The following is a 24,322-nucleotide window of genomic DNA, read 5'->3' as shown; positions in this document are numbered from 1 at the left end:
AAAGTAATTCAGTTCGCGCAGCATACGTTTCGCAAAGTACTAATATAGTTATTTTTTAAGTCTAACTATCCGGCTACTCAGAACCGGGATTATACTCTGCTAAGCATTATAAAAATTGTCTTTAAACAATAAATCCTGAATCAACCGCAAACACCTAAGACCGTTCGTAAAAACCTCTTCTGAAATCCAATCCTAATAAGGTAAGAAACTAAGTTATCTGCTTAAAACGCGCTACATATAATAAAGGCGCTATCCCTTTAACCGACCTCTGCTTAACTCCTGACTAAGATCCAACTTTTACCAACGCGACAGTATTTGTATACATTATTACGTCTAGCAGCAACATCTCCTCACCTAGACATAACATAATAAATAAAATGTTTAACTTTATAATTTTTGATGAGCGCTTCATTGTTGCATTCAATTTTGTTATTGCTCATTTATCGTTCATATGTCCCTATCTGCAAAGTATAATCAAACATATGGTAGGGGTAGGTTTATCTTGCATGAAAAAATGGTTGTCAAAAAATAATATCAAATTTAATTCTAAAATCGACTCCTTATTGATAATATTTTAATTGTGTGTTTTATGAAAAAACATTGCACGCGAAGAATTTCTTTATTACTCACTTATTGAGTCGCTTCTTTACATATTTACAGTTGGAAATTAATTCAATTATTCTTGTTTAATCGTCTGTATAATTTTCAACATAATTACATAATTATATACATTCATAAAAGGCATTTGATTCACGTGCAAAAAGGTATTGCATCAATGGGCATGCGCCGGTAGACAAAGACAGCAATACCAAATCCATCGTTTCTCTTTTTTTTATCGACCGGACGCACTCGCTTACACGAGCGCCTATGGTGTTCCTACTCTATCTATAATATTTTTATACGGCCTTCCTGAACATCTTTGTCATAGTTGTATAAACGATATAGATGTGATACGACTTTTTGAAAATGAAATTTTTTGTAGCGTCATCGGATTCTCATCACTGGGTAGCGCATGGACCAAATATCAAGAGTCTGATATTTTAGTAGTTATAATTACGGAAACATTTATATCGAGGAGATAGGTCTGCTTAGTTCTTCTGTTTATAGTCTCCATGTTTTCAGTCTACCATTGGACTGTCAATTATCAAACAATGTATAAGATTTTGAGAATTAGAGATTGTAAATTACATTTGAAACTTTAAAGAGGTCTAAGAATTAATACCCCTCACTCCGATAGATAGCGCTTTAGTAGTCGAAATGACGGTATTATTTTTGCGGGTGGGAACTGGAAACTTAGTGTATACATTGTGAGAAAATTAACAAAAATTATTATTAAATGTTTAAATGATTTAACAAATTTCATTTTTCACATACACTCATTTACGATTAATACTGTTCATGATGTCCGTGATCTTATAGTCTATCAATAATCTTTATAAATGCGTAAATATGAATTAATGTAAGTATTTATTTCTTAGTTGATTCAATTACTTTAAAAAACAAAAGAAATATGTATTTTGTTAACTTCTATATTCTTCAATACATTATTTTGTTTTATAAAAATAAGAAAATAGCTTATTACAATTTATTATCTTTTTAAAGATGACTTTGTATAGTGTTTTTAAATTTTTGAGTAAATATTGATAATTAATCATTCATGTTTGTTGTTTTGCATGTAGTTTTAAATTATTGATGCAATAACTTTAACTACTCTGACAATGTATTGTACTTTCATGTCAGTATCGTAAATGTGATAATTATTTAAAATTTATTATTATATTTACTTTAGATGACTATATATTTGAATAGTAGATGAATTAAAAAAATTATATTTTATAATATTTAATCATTTCAGAAATTTAAGTTTTCATAATGTCAGATGATGATAAACCACCTGCTCCTCCAGTGCGTTTAACATCCAATAGGTAAATAGAAAGGATTTATTTACATAATTTAGTCAAGGTATCCGATATTTAACATGTACATAAATAATTTTAAATTTTCTGAGCTACGTTTTATGGCAATCATTTACAGACACACATCGAATATCATACCAATCACTATAAGCACTCTGTAAGACATCTCCTACTATAATCAAAATAGTTTTTATAAAGTACACTGTTAAGTTTTAAAATGATAATAGTCATTTTATAATAGCGTCTATCAAAAAAGAATTGGAATATGGTATCAAGGTATATCTTCTAATGATAAAAAGTAAAGAATCTTTTTGTAAATATATTTCATCCGTGTAAAAAAATATAGAAATACTTTGTTTAGTTAAGCAAACAATGAAATTTTATTCATATGATATGGATATATCTAAATTGATAAAATCAAATTTGTTTATAGAGCTGTTAATATTCAGTCATGATAATTATCAATAACTGTATTACGCAATAGTATAATTTATTAAACTCTGATATCTAAAATGGATTCTTATCAATCAATATGATAGAGACACACACACACACATACATGCACAGACATCCCTTGAAAACTTAACATAATTTTATAATTATTAAGTATAATCACCAACATATTGTTTTCTATTTAATTATAAGTTTCAAACAGATTTTATTATTTTAATTAAGTCGAGTACTTTCGAGCAAATTATTCAAAAATTAATAGCATTGATGCTAATTTGAAAACATTATAGGTGATTTTCCAAATTTAAAAATATTGTGAGCATTGATGCCACTATAAGTGAAACTTTAATATTTGATGACAATTATTTTTCATTATAGGGTAGTTAGATTAAACATACTATTGTGAATATGTTGAATTTAGTTTACCTTTCTTAGAATTAATAGCAAATTGATATATTATATCACCAGAGTTTACTAAATACTTAATAACTTGACATATAACAGTAAGAAACAATTTATTAATGAGTATCTATCCATTGTTAAAATTATTATATTGTCAAATCAACTATCTAAAAGATTTCATAGTTTTAACTTGTTATAATTAACTTTATATTTTATGTTAATTTAAGCTAATAATTGGAACATTGTCACTTATATCTGGAGGTATAAACATGTGGATAAATTTCATGAGATTATTTTTATTGATTAGTGAGGCAACTAAAATGTAATACAATAAAATGGTAAACTTACCGAACAAAATGTTAAATTTGAAAATATCTGTCAAAAACATTTGAAATTATAAGATGCATACACAGAAAATGTTAAAGTAATTATCCTATTATCAAATTATGTTCAAATTAAACTTGTTAAAAGGAGTTCTTTGGATAAATGTATGCATTAGTGTATTGCTCTATCATTGACAAAAAATTTGGACCCCACTGTAAGCAAATGTATAAATTTTATCCAATATCAGTCCAAGAAAGTATACATAATTTGGATGAAAATTATATAAATATTGTACAAATCTTGCACAAAATTGAAAATGTACATAAAATATGTACATACTAATCCATTGTTTCCTATAACATTAAAATATTTGATAATTATTTAGTTATTAGAAGAAGTACTTTAATAGAACTTGACTTTATTGCTAAAGTAAGCTATACAAGTAACTATTTAAATTTTCAGAATGCATTATTTGATTCTTTTATAATCAGAGCGGTGATCTTCGTGTGTGACCGCTTGTACTTGTATGGTTAGTATATACAAATGTTTGACGTTTTTTTTTTTATAGTAGCCATTAATTTGAGCTACTTACAAGTTAATAGTAACTATGCAATAATAATTAGTATTTTTAAAATACTATCTGAGTGATAGAAGCTATATGGAGATCCTAAGTAATTTCGAATACGAGCATACGACTCTATACTCGTGAATATTAGTAGATTATACGAGTCCCCGCCCGCGCGCGCACACACACACATACACACACACATGCGCCCGCGTTTACGTGTGCGGTACGCTATTTTAATCAAGGGGATCGGATATCGCATTAAAAGTGTGTGGCAGCAAGAAATGACCTCGACAAAAGTTGTGGTGTCATCATGACCTTTACGTTAACCATGAAATCAATTTTTTAGATCATTAGAATCTATCAGAAGGTTACAATTAGAATTTTAAATAGGAATCTTCATTTTCAACCAGTTTTACAAATAGCTGAAAATTTTACGTTCGGATAAAGTATCATATGTGGTTCCGGGTGACCTCGCAAAGTCGTATAGAGGTAATTTTATTAATTTCAATTTGTCCACCCGAATAACTCGGTACGCGCAAAGGTTAGCAAAAAACGTTTGAAATAAAAGTTGATCATCTTAGATAGACGTCATTTTTGATGATCTTGTTTTTGACCCTATGGTTATAATTAAGGTTACATTTCGAAGTCAACTTTGGATTTATGAACAGAAACTTCTAGTTTGTACATCGTGTGTAAAGTACCACTAAAGGTCGCATCGTGGCATTGAAGGGCGTGATCCTCGGTAATAAAAGAACTGCAAAAAGTATGCGGTTCTCCTCTGGAGAACAATCGCACTCTCGACGAAAGATTTAAACAAGTTTGGATCTTAATAAAATAAGCAGCTCAGAGAACGCGTTAACCGACAGAGTTAAAGACAACCAAGACGAAGGTGTTACCAAAGAAACACCTGTCTTAGGCTCCAGTCTTAGGTGGGAACTTAGTGTGGACTGATGTGTGGAAGCGGTGTCATTGCTGCAGGATAGGGGCGCTGAAAGCCATGGACTACTTAATGAAACACCAGATGTTTTCCGTGATGGTATGCGCAAACTGGCTCTTGTGACCCTAAAGGTTGTATTTCCATCTTTGGAACGAGAAGATATGATGGAGACGAGGGTCTTGAGGCCTCGTCGCGGGCCCTCTGAGAGCGCTTAGAACGTGGGGACGGCCAATCAGATGTAACTGCAGGCGAACACCTGAGGTCAATATTTAATTTCTTATTTACTAGGAGAGTATTCCCGGGTGCTTGGAAATGTGCACAGCTGATAGCTTTGAGGAAGAAACTCCTTCGTCGGCCTCAGACTTTCGTCCGATAGCTTTGCTTTCCTTTCTGTCAAAGGTTCCTGAGAAGCTTACCTATAACCAGATCATGGAATACCTAAATAAAGAAAATTTTCTTGATCCCCTCCAGACTAGCTTTAGGCAGAATCACCATACCCAGGCAGCATGAATAAAGCTGATGGATGATATTCGGATGGTCGTTGACAAAATGATGGTAACTTTCTTGTTATTATTCTAGGGCTGACCTGCAGGGTCGCTTGCAAAAGGTTACCTCAAAGAATGATAGCTCGGACTGGCGGGAGACGAATCTGGGGGGCCCATAAACCTCAGTGCTGGGTCCACTCTTGTTTTGTTTGTATATGTCAACCATCTGAAAAATGTACTCAGGGGACATGAGATATCGCACCTCTTCTATGCGGATGACTTGCAGATTTATCGGCGTATACCTAAAAATGTATTAGCAAGATGCATTCCAATGCTAACGGAGGCGGCTGGAATGGTATTGAACTTGGCTCGGTACTCGGATCTGCACCTGAATGCCGGTAAGACCAAAGCAATAATTTTCGCAACTAAGAAAGATATAAATGACATCTGTACGGAAGAATTGCCTGGTATTGAAGTGCAGGAGGGTGTATTTGTTCCCTTCAGTGAGGAGGTAACCATTTTTAGGATCGTGCTGAATTGTAAGCTGTTTTGGAGATCGCACATTAACCAAGTCGTAGTGAAAGTCAGGGGGCTCTGTACGGCCTGCGCTTTATTAGATCGTGCATCACAAAGATGCTCTGTCGTAGATTGGTGAAGTCGATAGTCCAGCCACACCTGGACTGTTGCACTATAGTATGTCCAGGGGCCTCGGCGGAGCAGAGGGGGCGGCTGCAGAGACTGAGCAATGCATGCGTGAAATACATCTTTGGTAACTTGCATGATGTCTCGGTCTCTCCATTTAGGCTAAAGTTAAGCTGGCTTCGTGCGGACGTGCGTAGGGAATATTTTAAGTCCCTGCTCATATACATGTGCGTACTTATACGCGAACCTGGTTACCTGATAGAGCTCTTCAAGGAGCATAAATCAAGGTATCCGGGCAGGATGGGGCAGGTGGAGCTGAGAGTTGTTAAAGCGAGAATGGAAATGGCTTTCAGGCTTGGTCAGGTGATGAGTGCTTGTCTTTGAAACACCATTCCCTCGGACCTGAGACATGCGCCATCGCTCGGCAGCCTTAAAAGAAGGGCACGGGAGCACTTTGCTACATTTAGCGCGTAGGTCCGGAGAGATGCTACTGGAGCACCTTTTAAATCGTACAAATTAGTGTTCGATGACGTAAACTAGTCTAAAATGAAATTTTAACTATATTATTAGTTTCAAGCAAGACATTAAGCTAGTCTGTTGTGACAAATACCATTGATTTCCTTTCGAATATTAACAACGAAAAATAACAATAAAAAATAGTCTAATTCTAGTCTGCCTAGTCATAACTTTGTTTGTTCTATATCACCAGCTTGATGACTCAGTTTTATAGACTGGGAAAATCTCTAAGCACTTTTACGATAATTTGTGATAACTTGACCAAAAATGTATACCGAATTGACACGGTATTACTATAAAACAATGTAAATATTGTATATACTATAGATATGTACTGTATATCAAATTGTATTTCAATGTTTTGCTGTTAAAGTAAATAAAAAGGCATCAATCAATCAATCTCTCTCTCTCTCTTGCATGCTAGAGTGCTACTTCACGAAGCCTGTGACTAGCCAGTATTGCCAGTCCCGCTGGGTTTATTAATTGTTGCTACGAAGTATGGGACGTTCGATGGAGGATTGTCTGGCAATATTTATGCCAATTTCTCCCTATGCACGCGCGCTTAAATAGTTTTATAGTTTTTTATTTTGTTTAGTAGCGTCAAGCTATTTAGATTTTGGTATATGCAAGAGAAGTATAACTATAATTCTGTTCGTAGTTATATCAATGTATAAGTTTAATGAGTAAATGCCTTTACATTAAGTGAGTATCACAGTGATTTCAAAGCACGATTTCTACCATATCATGAATCTAGTTTCCTGCGCGATTAGTGAGTATACCCGTCGCACAGTATTTTTCAAATTTCGAATTACATATATTTATTTAAGCTAGTTGAAAGTCATGGAGACGACCATTTTTTTGGCTGTATGGGTGGATTAATTTGTTCATTGATATTTAAGTAAAAAAAAACACTACACAACTCTCAAATATTACGATAAAACTCCAAAAGACAATAAAAATTTTTTTTTTTACTTTTACCTATTTCTTAAAATTTTTGCAATTTTCATATCATTTTATACCTATATATCGTGAAAACATATTATAAAAATATTAGTCTTTATTAAATTTCAAATTTAGCAAGTTTAACAATGGTTCCGCTAAATGCGTAAGCGCAAAAGTTCTAGTAAGAGTGAACACAACACTGTTGTTAACGATGCGGAAATTGAGTATCATGTACGGAAACTCAGTCTGGTACAGCACCACGGTTTTGCACAGTACCAAAAAAAACCTTCTGTAGTACAACACACGCGTAATCACAATAGCAATTTTCAAATCTTGGCAATCAACCTCTCTATAAAAAAATAGACATGTGCATCTGCTCTGGGGGGGGGGGGGTCAAACAGTTATTCCTCGGCTTCACAAGCTCTCTCCTCTCGTTCCATCTATCTCGACCAATCAGCGTGCAAGATTACTCTCCTACAATGCGAATGTACCTGTCTCTCTCTCTCTTTCTCTCTCTGTCTCTCTCTCCGTGTCTCGCTCACACACATTGAACGTATCGCTGCGAACTCGCATCTCTCTCTTCTTACTTACCTTGTGCCGGATTATAGATGTACATATTTGGTATCATACAAAATAATAATCTTACAGAATTGAAATTATAAAATAATAATATTTATGAAATCATAGGGAAAGAGAGAGACAGCGAGTTAGCAATCTTACTCGTTTTATCTTCTGTGTACGGGTGTACCAACTCGAAAGGTAATTTTTTTCTCTCTCGGTAATGAAGGGAAACAAATTCTCTCATTTAAAATTTATATTTATTATAGCACTATTCATTATAGGAAAACAAGTAGAAGCAAAAATCAAGCAAAAGCAAAAATTAAGTGAAAACGTAAGACTTCAAGTAAGTATGTGATGTCACTAATTACTTATTATTTAGTTCGTACTCTCGTAGTCTCTCGCATTATTGAGTAAGAATTCGTTTTAAATTGAATAAAGTAAATGTATCTAAAATAATTTGTGATGTATAATTTTGATCTTAAAATTGAAAATCAAATTTATATAATAAAAATATATAATTATTTAGAATGTTCTTAAGGAAAGACATGCTTTAGTTTCTGATAGTGTGAAGTGTTCTATGAGTCGAGTATAAATCACAATAGGAGAAGGAAGGTTTGCTTAGCTAATCAAAAGAGAGAAATAACTCAGGTGAAAGCCAAATTTATTCAATCTCAAGTGTTCGTTTTGCAAGGCTAGGAGAGAATATCCTCGCCTGTTCAAAATTGAGCCTATATATATACAGATTTTAGAGCCCCATTTACGTCGGGTGGCCTTATATACGTTGTTTCTGCAAATGTGCAAAATCGTTTTCTCTTATTTACGAGTACAAATAAAACGGACAGCGGTAAAGAAAATTTCAATAGTGTAAAAAATATAGAATGTAATATAGATAATTTACGTATAATTCGCAATTATCGCAAACATTGTAATTGAAAGCTCTTAACTAACAAAGTTAGTTAATTCAATAGCACAAATTTTACAATAAAATAATTAAAATTTTTTACATAGAAAAATAACTTATCGCTTGTAGACATAATTACAAATAACAAATATTTGAATTATTTAATAACATTTGAATAATAATTAATTTACGTTTCTGGCTAAATCTTATAATGTAAATGTAAAATAGGCTAATTAAAAATTATCAATTTTAACAATTTTGTCAGTAATGACTGAATCAATGATTTCGATTAATATACTTTTATTAGTTTAAATAAATAATTAATTTTTAATTTATTGATAATGTGACGGCGGGGCATATGATTTCAACTTCCAAATTTTAAGGGAATAATTTTTTTCCTTAGTATTAAGACCAACGGCAGAGTTGAAACTGTTTCCCATGAGCTGTGGGAACCGTGTGACGTCCGGGTCACTCTCAGGAACGTTTGAGGCGGACGTTTTCTCAGGTGCTTTATTTGGTTTGCGTATGCGACGCCTGAACCGAGACGAGCAAATTGGTGAGGAGAGCTTCTACAAACGAGTGACGCGAACGCGGTGAAATTAAGTTTTTAATGTAAGAGCTCTAGCGAATATCTTAATTCACTGGAGTCGACTCTTACATATGACTATTTCAGACCATGCCGAAATAGCAACAGAAAATTTCATTATTAACGAATGCGTCGCGAGTTGAAAAATATTCTTGTTCAATAATATTTCAAACCAATGTCGGTCTATTTTTGAAGACAAAGAAAATGCGGACGAAGCTAACAAGGGAAGGCAGGGAGGTGTCCGTCACCGATTTTCTTCAAACTTTGCATACGATTAGAGTATCGAAAAATATTGGACACGTATTTTTTTGTAGCGGCCCATACCGTAATTTAGGTGGTAAAAACAGGGTTGCCAATTATAATTAGCTACATACGCTTGAAGTGCATAAGTTGGCGAGACGCTAAATTCAAATTATCATATCTCAGTGAAAGAAAAAGATATCTGAACGATTCAAAATTCATTTTGAAGGGAAAGACTCATACTTTAAGATATATTAATTAGTTTGACCGAAAAAAATTATCTTATGATCTTACATAACCTCAAATATGTGTAAAAGTCGTGTTTTTTGCACTTGAAAAGATTTATAGCGTTTCTTTTGTAATGTTTTTCGTTCTTTCAAATGGGAAACTCAGTTCTTTGGGTCCAATTCCAAAAATTTGCCCAAATCTGGCTCAACTTTAAAATTTCAAATGGAAACTACTGTTGCTTATGGCAAATTCGAATTATAGGGGAAATTACACGTTCAAACGTGATATCAAATTTTACCGAAAAAATTTGTATTTTGAGTCCCAAAGTGGCAATAAAAAAACATTTTATTAGGTATTTTGTTTATTATAAATATTATTTATTTATTTTTTTTAATAATTACATTCATATACATATTACCATATATAAAATACAACTTTCTATTTATCCCGTACATATGTTTGATATTTTTGAGAATTATTTTATATAATTATAGTATATAATTCTTACAATAATGATACTCTGTAAAAAAATGATTGAAGCATAACTTTTTTTACACCAACTACAAATTATAATTGCAATGTTATCTTCGTAGGTACATACAGATTCTTCTTTTATGGCAAAGCAAAATTCAACAGGATTATCAAATTTTGGAGGTCTATTAATATAACCACTTTTGAACCATGCATACTTAAAAGTATTATGATACCTCGGAGAAGATAACTGATTATGTACGAGGGATTGCATTTTTATGATAAAAGTTCTTTCGTGTAAATTGATATTGTATTGCATTAAAATAATAAAATCAGATAGCTTTCTTACAAAATTCTTCCAGAATCGAAAAACATAAACATCCAAAGACTGAATTTTACCTGTAGTGCCAGGCGGTATTGTCATTACCATTAAACTTACTTGTTCCGGTACAACTTCTTGTACGGTATTATTACATTGCCCACTCCAAGAGTCTAAAAGTAAGACCGATGAATTCCCAGTATTTTTTAAAAATACTTCTTGCATCCACGTCTGAAGCAGTTGCTTAGAAAGCTTTCCAGATGTAGAAGCTCGTATTAATACATTATCTGGTGTAAATAATGTCTGTCTAACTCGAGGCCCAAAGTCTCCACTTGCTTCTTTCAATACTAAAAATAAAGGTGAAAGCAAATTACCCTCTGCTGATATAACAGGTTAAATAGTGTAGCTGTGTGTTAAGGAAGACAGTGATTGTGCTATGCTTTGAATTTCTTTCAGTCCTCTATAATTTAATGTTCTACCACTGTGAATCTCCAAATTAAATCCGCTCTGATCAGAATTATATACATTGCTTGCACTGTATCTTGTAAGCAATGGTTTAATTTCAACTCTAAAAGTTTCACATTGATTTTCAATTTCATCAATACTTTTCAATGAATCTGTTGTAACAAATTTAGTGATTTTTCGAGATACTATATTATGTTTTTTTTTAAATTGCCAGATCCACCAATTCGATGCTTTGAACAAAGGTATAGCTATTTCAGCTTTTTTTTGTAAAGCCCATCTTTTCAAATCAATATCATGTACAGTCATCTTCGATATCATAGCTTCATTAAAATTATTGAAAACATATTCTGATATCTTGAATAATTTATCATATCTACTGCCTCCTGCTTCAACTTGCTGTTTCCATCGTCGTAATTGTCGCTTGCTAGTTACATGTTTGTATTTGTGCTTTACAGTATTAAATGAATAAGGCTTACCTTTTCCACTCAACCAAAACTTTACTGCTTCTTCTTTATATTTAAAGTCAATTTTGTCTTGCTCACATGGATTATTTAATTCTTTTAGAAAATCCTCAGATTCTTCGTTTTCCATGTACTCAATAGCTTCTGGATAAATTTCATTTTCATCGCAAAAATACAATGTCGTTTCTTCTTGAACATCAACATCAGAATTTTCTACATGCTGTCTTATTATTTTTTCCAGTATGTTGTGCAATTGCATTTCTTCGTCACTGTTATAGTTGCCGAGATCGGCGATGTCGAACGTTCTCCAAACGTTCTCCGCGTGACTGTACTCCTCATCGCTGATATCCGAATCGTACAGACTGCTGTAAAAATCTTGCTTTCGTGGAAGCGTCGTCGTCTCCTCGAGTTTTGTAAACGACGACACATAGTCATACGGAAATACACCTTTTCTCTTGAGTAGGGCAATCTGCGGCAGTGTGTATACGTCATCTTGCTGAAAATGTCGCTCTAGAATATCGTGTTTTTCCAAGTACGACGATAGTTTGTCGAGCGTAGACGGCATAAATCGAAACGAATCGACGAAACGCAGCTTTATATCGGTACCTTCCACGTATACTTCCACGTAAAAGATATGTATTTTTCCTTGGTTTGAGGAATGAGGCTCACTCGACCGGGAAATTCGTTCGAGATTTCTCGGATAAATAGATGCGCATCGTATCCGCTGAGATTGTGAAAAAAAACGGGTATAGTTCGCGATTCTTGATAAGGAATGTTACACGTGCTGTGAGCAGCTCCACGATACTTTCCCGTAAAGTAACAATGATCGCGAACTTTTCTGTCTTTTTTTTTTCATTCTCGACAAAAGGCCTATTACATATATGACATAGCGTAGCACGAAGAAAGCTAAATGCCTCTTGGAACGTTAAATTTTCCATAGGCTGCGGGCTTCTGTACAACTCTTGCAGATACTTGGCCAAGTCGTGAAGATTGCGAACGAACCACTTGGCCGGACCAACGTCATCGACGGTTTTCTGTCTGTAGCTTCGATAACGCGAAAGAGAGTCATCGTAGCTACACTTGACGAAAAAGCCAACGCTGTACGGTTTGTGACGTTGATAGATCCGCTCGTCGTTGGACATCGCTTCCAAGAGACTCAAAATCGGCGTACACGACGAACGGTACCGCGCACTCATTTTTAAAGTTTTCAAATTAAATATTTATCCTTGACACTGGGAAGCACAATTGTACAAATATTCACATTTTTACAGTCGATCTCGTGCGTTTTCAATCTCTCTTCAGTTAGAAAATAGTGCAAGCAACGATCGCATATGTACGACTTACATTTGCGAAATGACAACTGTCGATACATCAATCGAGATAAGTCTTTTATCCAAACGTAGTGCACTTTGTTTGGTATACCGGAACGTTCCATTTGCTGCTGCTGTTGCTGCTGCTGCTGCTTTTCGTTCACATCGATATAATAATTTTCCACTAGAAGAAGATTCACGTGCCTGTCTTTTTTCTCATCGGTCAAATGTTGCGGTAACACATCGTAGGACCCATTATTCAAATTTAAAAAGTACACGTTCACTGAAACGTTGTTTTGCTTTTCAAATTTCACGACTTCTTTCGGGTGTACCGGAAATGATAGATCTTTGAAAATTATATTTATCTTGATGAGCAGTATAGGCAGTGACACGGCATGCATTCCTTGCGACTGGATGTAACGCCGAAAGGATGGCCCATTTGAAGCATTCGTTGTCGTTGTTCCGCACGTTCACACAGGCTCTCTTTCTTTTAATAGGCTTGGGCAATTCAACGTAAGAACCAGCTCTCATAGGATTGTACTTGCTGATATTTACGGTTAAGTTTAATATAACGCGAAGAGACCAGCCCGAGTCTTGCTCTTGAAATTCTTCCGTGCTCTTACTGATTGGTTGTAAAACGTTTTCGACGAACCACTCGTCTATGTCTGTGGTTAGGTATATCGGCGCCATCTTCGTATTGAAATGCTTCACATCGAGCTTTTCATCGCAATTATTCTTTTCGACTGCATACTCGGCATCCAGTACGGCATTAACTTTTAAAGAACTATGTTTCTTCAAGGTCTCCTTAATTTGAGCATGGAATAATGGTTTGGCATGCCTCAAAAACTCATTCAAATCCAGATATTTCAGATTGGTTATCACACCAGTCTCTATTCTACCTTTGAACGCACTATTGATGTCGTTCCAGTGAACTGTTGACTCTTGAGCTGGATTAACAACAGCCGGTGTAGTGGTAGTAGTAGTAGAAGTAGTAGTAGTAGTACTAACCGTTTCGAGACCTTCACCAACTACATCCAAAATAACGAGAGGTTCGTATATGGATTGTTCGCTATGCTTGCTCACCACATGTATTATTGTATTCATTTGTATTCATTTAGCAGATGTAAAATGCTTCTAATCATGCACATAGCTGCCTGCAGCTTCTGTCTGCCAGACACGATCAAGCTAGGCGAACGAGAAAGTTCATCAGCTTTGCGCAAAGCCAATGAACCCAGTGTCAACCATCTTTCGATGTCTTCGTCACTAGCATAACCTGCATTCGCCAGACGATGTGCGCGCAAGAGCAACAAAGCTGTGTTCTTGAAATACTCAGCCATGATGCTAGTTACTCAACTGAGCAGATTTGACAAATCCATCGCGTTATATTCATTACTCGTCAATGCTGATTGGTCGGAAAAAGTATAGAGGGGGGTGAACGATTGTGATTGATCGAAAAATTATAGTGGGACATCAACAAATGCAAGCTCAGTATAAAAAGACATTCATTCGTCTGTATTGACGCAGTCGTCGACGTCGATTCCTCAGTTACTACGATGGATTTTGTTGTAGACGTACACGGTGATCAGAAAGGCGGAACAATTCGACCTAAATTGACGACAAAAACGGCTGACGGCATCTTATTTCTGAGTACCTATAGGTTGAAAATCTGGCTCAACCGAAATCAAAGCTGCTTCCGTTCGTGAAATATCGTCGATTGAAGTTTCCAGCTGATTTACTATTGTAAATATGAAGTATCAAATTACTCTTCTTCATATTCGTTGAAAGGATGAGAAAATATAATAAAATAAAGATTACAGCTATAAAAATATATTTATTTTTAATGACAATTACAGTTCAAGTTCCAAAAACATGAGTAATTAGTTAATTAAACAGCAGGTTTTCTTTATATACGAAGAGACATTATTAGAGGTTTAGCGATGAAAATTGCACTACGGTTCTTTTCAAATTCTCAGCATACCTTGGATTTGCAATAGAATTAATTTTAAAGCTTTCCCAAGTTTTACAAAATTCTCTATGAACCGATTCCCCTGCTTGCTCTGACCAAAGACCTAGGCCATTGTTATCAAGAAATTTTAGACAGTCTGACAAGTGCTGCAATAATACGTGAATTTTCAAAGTTTCAGATGTTTCAGTACTTCCTAATGCAAAATTCAATTCTTTCAAGAGAGTTTGTAAATTATATTCAGAATTTACAGTCTGAGCTCTAAAATAACCGTGAACAATTTTGTTCATCACCTTAAATGCAGAAATATAAGGTACTAATGCAGAATAGCCGACTTCTTTGTAAATTTCGTAGTCGTTCAATTTGTCAGCTTCTTTCAAAAGCGTTCGGCAAGCATTACCTTCAAAGCATTCGCCAAAATAATTTCGTGAGATAAGATTCAGCTTCATAGGCCACAATAAAGCTTTTCCACGACTGACTAGAGGTACTATACCTTTCCAGAATAAATGGTTGACGAACCCTTGCAATATATGCAGCTCTGGAATCATACATTTTTTTAATACAAAAGTATCATCGAGTTCAACGAATAGAGGTTGGTTAACGGTACTATGGCACTCTTTAGCAATATTTTTATTTTCATATTCTTCTAGTTTACTGAGTTCACAATATCTATTGTAGTCACGATTTAAATCACCATATATTTTGAGAGCATACGAATCAATATTTTCCTTATGAAGTCGTAGATCACACAATCTTACAAAACAGTATGGGCATGGAAACGATGCTGACGCAGTCTGTTGGCCATTTACAATCAATAATAATTTGAAATCGGACACGAATTTGAATGATATATCATTGAGTTTTATCAAATCGAAAAGTAATTTAGCGTTATCATACGTTTCTTTGACCATTGGCACCATACCTAAAATTAATAATTTTTGCACGCTGGTTTGTTGAGGAGTTTTATTAGTCTCACCATTGAATCGATCAATTTCTGAAAAGACAGATAAGCAAATTTTCAAGAAACCTTGGCCACCATCCATCATAACTTTTATGTTTGTATGCCCAATTATTTCTCGATAATTTACAACGTAATCTAATAGCTCTTCAGCATTTGCCCATACAACAGATCTTTTTTCTTTGCTCTCTTTACAATCAGTATCGAAATATAATTCGTCAAGATTATACAAATGTTCCATTTTTTTGTTGTTTTTCGACATATGTTCAACATAATTTGGTGGTAAAGTGCTTCTTCCGATATTAGATCTTATGAGACTTGTTACTTTTTTCATGTGATTCATCAAGGCCCGTGTATTTACTCTAAAATCATCTAATTCATCAATAGAAATTTCAACAGTTTTAACTTTTTTGGTTGGATTTAGAGCAATTCTCATTTCACGTCCTGCAAACGAACTCAGACTCAATTCGTTAGAGTCATCTAGTTCGTCGACTTTTCGTTTCAAAATATTATTAGCACTTTGCTCTTGCATCTTTATAGGAAGATTTTCGACGAGTTCCAAAGCATTTTCACGAAGAGTAGCACGGCTATTGTAATTATGTGATCTACCTTTACCAATTTCACTCAAACATATCTTACACCGTAAAATCGAATCTGAACTCGACTCGCTATCTTTCGAATCAACACTAGAAATTGACGCCACGCTAACAATAACCCAATAACCCATTCGATTTATTAATCTTCGTGCTAAATTGTCTAGTATTACCTCGTCTAACTTTTGCTTTTGAATGATTTGTAGCTCTTGCCGTTCGACAAATGTAGCAATAGCATATATTACCTGTAGATCTTGTACTTTTTGGCAGTTGGATCATGGAATAGTTTGGCATTTTCGGTAAAGGCCGCTGACATTCACCATTATCATGCTCTGAGAGTGTTATGCGGCATGATTTGCAAATGCTTGTTGGAAATTTTGGATTTGTCTTATTGTAGTCAGAATTCACATGGTCTTGGATACGTTTTTCGTGTGTAGTATCTTTGCTTCAAAAAATGGCTACACAATATTTTTTTTTTTAATTACGTAGTTTTTTATGAATAATTCAATGGTATACTTAAAAAGTTGAATTTCGCTGTGGGTCCCTGAAAAAAAAGCGAAAAACCAATTTTTTTCGACATTTTTTGTGGTTCTTGGCCATTAAATCTTCGCACACGATTTCTATGTGAAAACTAATTGTACCATTCGATTCTACACAAAAAATTACATGGAAAACATGTATAATAACCTATGAAATATTGTTAGCTTATCGTCATATAAATTCAAAAAGTAAAATAATCAAGCCCTAGAGACGTATGCAATCATAAATTTTACGTTTTATTAGGAAACTAGTCGTAAAATCGAGTAATTACGTTGTAGAAGGAAAATAATGAAGACTACTGAGCATTGATTTTCAAATATCTGTAATTTAAAACGTTATAATAACAATATATGACATTTTTTCAAGAATTCTTGGATAAAATATAAAACTTCAATCTTCATCACTATCTTCATCAATGACAGGTACAATATTATCAATATCAAACAAATGAGTTAAGTGTTCTGCTGGCTTCAAGATGCGCGACAAATATCGAGCATGACTCAAGTAATAAATTATGGATGCAACGTGAGAGCAACAGCCTACGGTTCTGTTACCGTTAGCACAATTACAACAGTATCTTTTCACACCCTTTATACCATAAGTATTTGGTAGGTAGTGTACGTAAGACTTGTACGTTTTGCTATTGATATGTCTTGATTTTACTTCAAATCTGATAATTCCAGTTTCTTCTTTGGAAGACTTGAGAGATACAGATCCGTTCTCGTCCATCATTTCCGCTAAATAACACACAGCTTGAGACAATTGATATGTACCAGTGAACAGTATTTGTAATTCATCAATAGTCAGTTCTGGAAAATCAAGTAAATCGTTTGATGAAACTGTACTGAATGGTGTAGTTTTTCTATTCCAGTTATTCTCTTCAACGAATTCAGCCAAAGTATTTTTCAAATTTTTTGTCTCGTTAATTCTTTCGATGATCGAATTTATTTTTCCGACATCTGAATTGAGACGTTTTCCAAATAAATTATTGAGAAAACAGGCAATTCGACAGTACAATCCAGCACTGTGCAATTGAGAATTATGAAATTGGTTGTGAAGAAGTTTATGCTTTTGTCCAACTACACCATGTATAGCTTCAACAACCCATCTAACTTTAGTTACCAATCGAGATTCATTTGATTCTTCTACTGTCAATTGATTTCGTTTTCCTTTCAACGCCGGCATAAGTACTCTGTAACCCATACTTGTCAAAAGTGGGACTACATCACGAAATCCGCTATCTAAGTTAAAGTAATCTCCTTTTTCTAAAACACTGTTAAGACCTTCAGGTGAATTTAATAGCTCCTCCAAAATTTTAGCATCGTTGAGGTTAGCATTAAATGGTCCACCATTTTTTCTTGGGTACCAATTATGATATCGCTACGAAAATAAATCACACGTATACTGTTTATTAAGACAAGTATGTGTGAATTTTTTCGATCTATATCAATGAGTTTTTCTAACCTAAACAAATTTTTTAAGTAAAAAAAAATTTTCTAAGTGATCTTTGCTTCAAAAAATGGCTACACAACATTTTTTTTTAATTACGTAGTTTTTTATGAATAATTCAATGGTATACTTAAAAAGTTGAATTTCGCTGTGGGTCCCTGAAAAAAAAGCGAAAAACCAATTTTTTTCGACATTTTTTGTGGTTCTTGGCCATTAAATCTTCGCACACGATTTCTATGTAAAAACTAATTGTACCATTCGATTCTACACAAAAAATTACATGGAAAACATGTATAATAACCTATGAAATATTGTTAGCTTATCGTCATATAAATTCAAAAAGTAAAATAATCAAGCCCTAGAGACGTATGCAATCATAAATTTTACGTTTTATTAGGAAACTAGTCGTTAAATCGAGTAATTACGTTGTATATATGGAAACACACACACACGCACACGTGTGTTCGTGTGACTGCGTGCATGTGTGTACATATGTTCGAGCGTATCTGTAAATTTACTACATGAACATACATATAATTATATAAGATTATATGTTTATTTATCATTATATAATTATATGTATATATTATATAATTATATAAAAAACTGGATTTTTCAAGATTTTTCTTAACTGTTAATGCTACTTCAATGACTGCGTTGATTTCTGAACTCAGTAGAGGTAAACTAAACATATACCTGTAGTTATTAGCCTTGGTTTCTTATAATCAGGAGAGTCAAATATTTCAAAATTAAGTCACAATATTTTGAAAACAGATTCAACCGCTTGGATATGAAGTCGATTTGTTGTACCGATATAAGAGAATATAAATAAACAGACTTTAGAAAATTGAAAGGTTAAAATTATTACATTTTCAAAAACGCTTCCATAAATAACATTCACGATAGCGTGAGAACGAATTCGGTGCTGGTAGTGCTAGTGATATTAAAAACATAGATTGCGCGTACTACTTTATATGTAGATATTTTCACACTACAGCCCTGTATTCCAGTATTGATGGCACTAGCGCCTCTAACGGTGGAACTGCTTCCAATTATGATCAGCGCTGTTTCGAATCTGTGACAGTTAAGACACGGAACGTGGAGTGGAATTTGCATCGAGACGGAGTATGCAGTATACTGTAGCAAAATCATGGAGACTATCTCCATGAGCAAAATCAAGATGGTTTTACTTGCTTACGTTTTCTACGAGTTTTTTTCATAGTAGTTCATATATAAATACTGATAAATACGTTGAGTTTCGAGACTGACTGCCACTTCGTGTGAGCGAAAAATATCCTGATCTAATATTTAGGCACTAAGAATTACAACTGGCATACTATATGAAAACAACGCCGACAACTGGAGTCGGCTTTAACCTGTAGTCGATAAACGGTAAAGTTTAACGTTTAAGAAATACGAACATACTAGGTACATATATACGTTTGCACAAAAACAAGTTATTTTTTTTGTCAACCATCCCGTACTGTATCATAATTCTTACCTCGAAAAAAAAAAATATATAAAAATTAGAGCTCTTTTGAAAAGAATATTTTCTTTTTTTTCTCAAAGTTTTCAACCTAACGAAACAATCATAAACGTTATCTACCAATTAACTTTAAAATTATATTCACAATTTCTTGTTGATTATAATTCCAAAGATATATGCACGTTATCAATTAAGTGAACTTTCGAAATCATATCACTTTCAAAAGATACGTGTTGTCCTTATAACTTGAAATTAAGAAAAAATTAGTACGCATGCTATTTAAAAATCATTGTACATATACAACTCAGAATGAACTATTGATATGTACATATGCATTGATAAAAGTAATGTTAAATTTTTAAGGCAATATTAATTTCACTGAATTTTTAACATAACCTGATAGCTTATCTAATAAAAATGACCATTGTAATTAGTTTGAAAAATATAATGATCTTAGCTCTGTAAGAAAGCAATAATTTTCTTAGCGTAGATTCACATTTTTTAAATCATTCAAAAATTCAGAAAATTTTCTAAAACACTATATAGTCCTAGTAACCCAGTACTTCATAAAATTGAGATCAGTATCCACTAATCTTTACAGATTCTTAAATAGAAATTTAATAGTTATCCAAATTTTTTCTCCATGGGCAGTTTACTTTTTGAAATTAATAGTTTTATGTACAAAACTTGAATTACTCAGTCATTTGAGAATTTTATTCATTTTGATTATCCAACCTCTTTGACTATAACCTTTTATTCTCTTATTTTTCAAAAATAAAAGCTATTTAGAAAAACTTGAAATTCACCAACTGTTACATTCTGATTTTTGATCCAGAAATGATTTTAATGTTTTTTTAATGCTTGAATAATACATACTAATAACAAAAATATTAATAATTATATTAGCAATAAACAAAAATATTAATAATAACAAACTGATATAGTCTTTTTATTTGCTTTTTGACGTTGAAGTTTTAAGATATTGTAATTATTACCCTTTTTCGGGGTTCAAATCTTTGAAAAATAATACCGTTAAAATCGGCCACATAGTTTTTGCGTTGTAAATTAAAAACAATTGAAATACGCTAGTTGTTATTTAATTAATTCATGACTTGTGCAATTTGAAAGATATTTATTTCAAACACCAATGAAAAAAAGTGCTTTAACACGAGAAAACTATAGATTGAATTTCAAAAGAAAATTTTAAAAAGTTTTGTTGGAAAAGCAGTTGTTGTTGATAATCTCGTTTTGTTAATAAGCAATTTTTTGCCCGTAGAATCGTCATACAGTTAACAGCTGGCGCTCATTCTTTTCGTTGAGAATTCTAGTTTAACTGAAGTGCAGAGGTCTGATCATTTTTTATTTAAAACATTTGAACAAGGCTTAATAACAAAAATTGTCTAATATTTGTTCGATATTAATTAAAATTCCGATTTGTATTGTTGGAAATATTTTTTTTTTATAATTACCTATGCAGAATTTGATATTGGTCGAGCTATCCCAAATAAAAAAAATGGTGATTTTAAAGCCAGACTGGTGTCAACTCCTTCTGGAAATGTTTGTCGCCAGGCTTCAAATTCAATTTGAGTAGAAAAAATTGATTTGTAGCAAATCTAATGAACCGGATTTCACAGTTTTTTTTTTAATTTTGGGTACTTCGATAAAATTTTAACTTCTGCATAGGTAATTATAAAAAAAAATGTTTTCAACAACACAAATCGGAATTTTTTTTAATATCGAACAATCTTGAACATATTTGATATTAAGCTTTTTTCGAATCTTTTAAATAAAAAATTATCAGACAACTACAATTCAGTTAGACTAAAATTCTCATCGAAAAGAATGAGCCCCGGCTGACAACTGTACGATGTTTTTACGGGCAAAAAATTGAATATTAATAAAACGTTTTTTTCAACAACTACTGCCTTCACAAATGCTGCCAAAATTACAATTTTGTTTTTTTTTATTACAGATATACAAAATGTCGTCTGATGATGAGCCTCCGGTGAAAAAATCTAGAACAAGGGATGAATCAAAATGTATCTCATGTAATAAATATTTACGAAACTTGAGTGGATCTCATTTGAACATAAGCAGTCGTGAACAAGCTTCAGATTTTCATAAAAAGTATGAGATATTTGTACAAGAGGATGATGCTATTTGCTCCAAATGTTTCACTAAAATTCGCTTAAAAAAAGTCAAAAAACAAATAATTTGACTCAAGACCGAATTCCATCGGAGACCAAGACGACTGGTGCAGAAGGCTTTTTGAAAAAAGATCTTGTTTCAGATGAAGTAGAAAAAATTCCATCTGAAATTGAAGAACAAACGTCAAAAATATCACTTGACAATTCACAAGACAGCAGCGTAGAAGCGAATACACCTTCTTGGGATAGAAAATCTAGAGACACTAAAAGCAGTCAAGATTCAATCACAGATTCTAGTCAACAAATAGATTCTTCTGGTTCTGATCCAACATTCATAGCAGTTGAAACTACGGAAATTGAAATGGTATCAATGCCTTTTGCAAGAGTCGTCGTTACTCACAAATATAGTTTCATGTGCAAAGATACGAACGACCTTCAAGACATACCATTCGATGCTCGTATACAAGTATTTGTAATAAAGAGGATATTCATACCAAGAAGGAATAGGTGTTGTAAGAAGCATTTAATTAAAAATCGTTTCTATGATCAAGAGTTATCGAATATATCTACTGCTGACAACGAATGTTCGATAGAATCAAAAGAATTGACAAAGTTTTTAGGATCCTTATCAGATTTGAGCGATGCTCGATTTCATGATAAAATCAGCGAGTATGCAATTTCTGAAGAGAGAGTAAAAGCATTGACGGGTTTTACGTGGGAAAATATTATTACTCTTCGAGAAATGATGAAAACTATGCGAAGTTCAGATCATCGAAATGTTACTCAAGCACTAGTCATATTTTTGATGAAAATGAGAACGGGAAATTCTGATCTTTGTATATCTGCTATACTTGAAATCAAAGAAAAAATGGTTCAAAAATGTATCAATGCGGTTTTAAAATGTTTTAAAGAAGAAGTTTTACCGAAACATTTTGGATTCCAAGCGTACTCTAGAGAATTCTTATTGAGCCAAACCTCCCCTGTAGCCAAAATATTATTTAATTTAGGAAATAGTCTGGCTATAGTATGTGATGGCACATACTTACGTCACCAAAAAAGCAGTAATAATGCTTATCAAAAGAAATCTTACTCTGGACAAAAAAAAACGGCACTTTGTAAGCCTTTCACAATCGCAACTACGAATGGCTTTACAGTTGATGTCGGTGGACCATTTAATGCTAACCTCAACGATGCTAAAATTTTGGAGGAGCTATTAAATTCACCTGAAGGTCTTAACAGTGTTTTAGAAAAAGGAGATTACTTTATCTTAGATAGCGGATTTCGTGATGTAGTCCCACTTTTGACAAGTATGGGTTACAGAGTACTTATGCCGGCGTTGAAAGGAAAACGAAATCAATTGACAGTAGAAGAATCAAATGAATCTCGATTGGTAACTAAAGTTAGATGGGTTGTTGAAGCTATACATGGTGTAGTTGGACAAAAGCATAAACTTCTTCACAACCAATTTCATAATTCTCAATTGCACAGTGCTGGATTGTACTGTCGAATTGCCTGTTTTCTCAATAATTTATTTGGAAAACGTCTCAATTCAGATGTCGGAAAAATAAATTCGATCATCGAAAGAATTAACGAGACAAAAAATTTGAAAAATACTTTGGCTGAATTCGTTGAAGAGAATAACTGGAATAGAAAAACTACACCATTCAGTACAGTTTCATCAAACGATTTACTTGATTTTCCAGAACTGACTATTGATGAATTACAAATACTGTTCACTGGTACATATCAATTGTCTCAAGCTGTGTGTTATTTAGCGGAAATGATGAACGAGAACGGATCTGTATCTCTCAAGTCTTCCAAAGAAGAAACTGGAATTATCAGATTTGAAGTAAAATCAAGACATATCAATAGCAAAACGTACAAGTCTTACGTGCACTACCTACCAAATACTTATGGTATAAAGGGTGTGAAAAGATACTGTTGTAATTGTGTTAACGGTAACAGAACCGTAGGCTGTTGCTCTCACGTTGCATCCATAATTTATTACTTGAGTCATGCTCGATATTTGTCGCGCATCTTGAAGCCAGCAGAACACTTAACTCATTTGTTTGATATTGATAATATTGTACCTGTCATTGATGAAGATAGTGATGAAGATTGAAGTTTTATATTTTATCCAAGAATTTATGAAAAAATGTCATATATTGTTATTATAACGTTTTAAATTACAGATATTTGAAAATCAATGCTCAGTAGTCTTCATTATTTTCCTTATACAACGTAATTACTCGATTTTACGACTAGTTTCCTAATAAAACGTAAAATTTATGATTGCATACGTCTCTAGGGCTTGATTATTTTACTTTTTGAATTTATATTGTAACGGTCCTATTTATGAGCTGTTATTAAATCACTGCAACTAGTCTAACGTATTAATCTGTTTAGTCAAAACAATACATTAAGCGGCGCTACCTCACTGTTTACGCGACTGTATACAAATA

General features: G+C 33.4%; 1 protein-coding gene across 1 annotated transcript in view; it reads left to right on the top strand.

Moving 5' to 3' along the window:
• Nucleotides 1–1,267: 1,267 nt before the first annotated feature.
• Nucleotides 1,268–24,322, top strand: part of LOC131671547 (serine/threonine-protein kinase Pak) — a 492,626-nt gene continuing 469,571 nt past the window's right edge. Inside the window, exons 1-2 of the mRNA XM_058948051.1 lie at nucleotides 1,268–1,459; nucleotides 1,856–1,925. Coding sequence (XP_058804034.1) covers nucleotides 1,873–1,925 — 53 coding nt within the window. The 5' untranslated portion in view covers nucleotides 1,268–1,459; nucleotides 1,856–1,872. The remainder of the gene's footprint in view (nucleotides 1,460–1,855; nucleotides 1,926–24,322) is intronic.

The sequence above is a fragment of the Phymastichus coffea genome, unplaced genomic scaffold (assembly GCF_024137745.1).
Source record: "Phymastichus coffea isolate CEN01 unplaced genomic scaffold, Cenicafe_Pcof_1.1 PCOF00010, whole genome shotgun sequence".
Classification (NCBI taxonomy): Eukaryota; Metazoa; Arthropoda; class Insecta; order Hymenoptera; family Eulophidae; genus Phymastichus; species Phymastichus coffea.
Note: the sequence above shows the minus strand (reverse complement) of the source record. Positions and strands in the feature narration are given on the sequence as shown.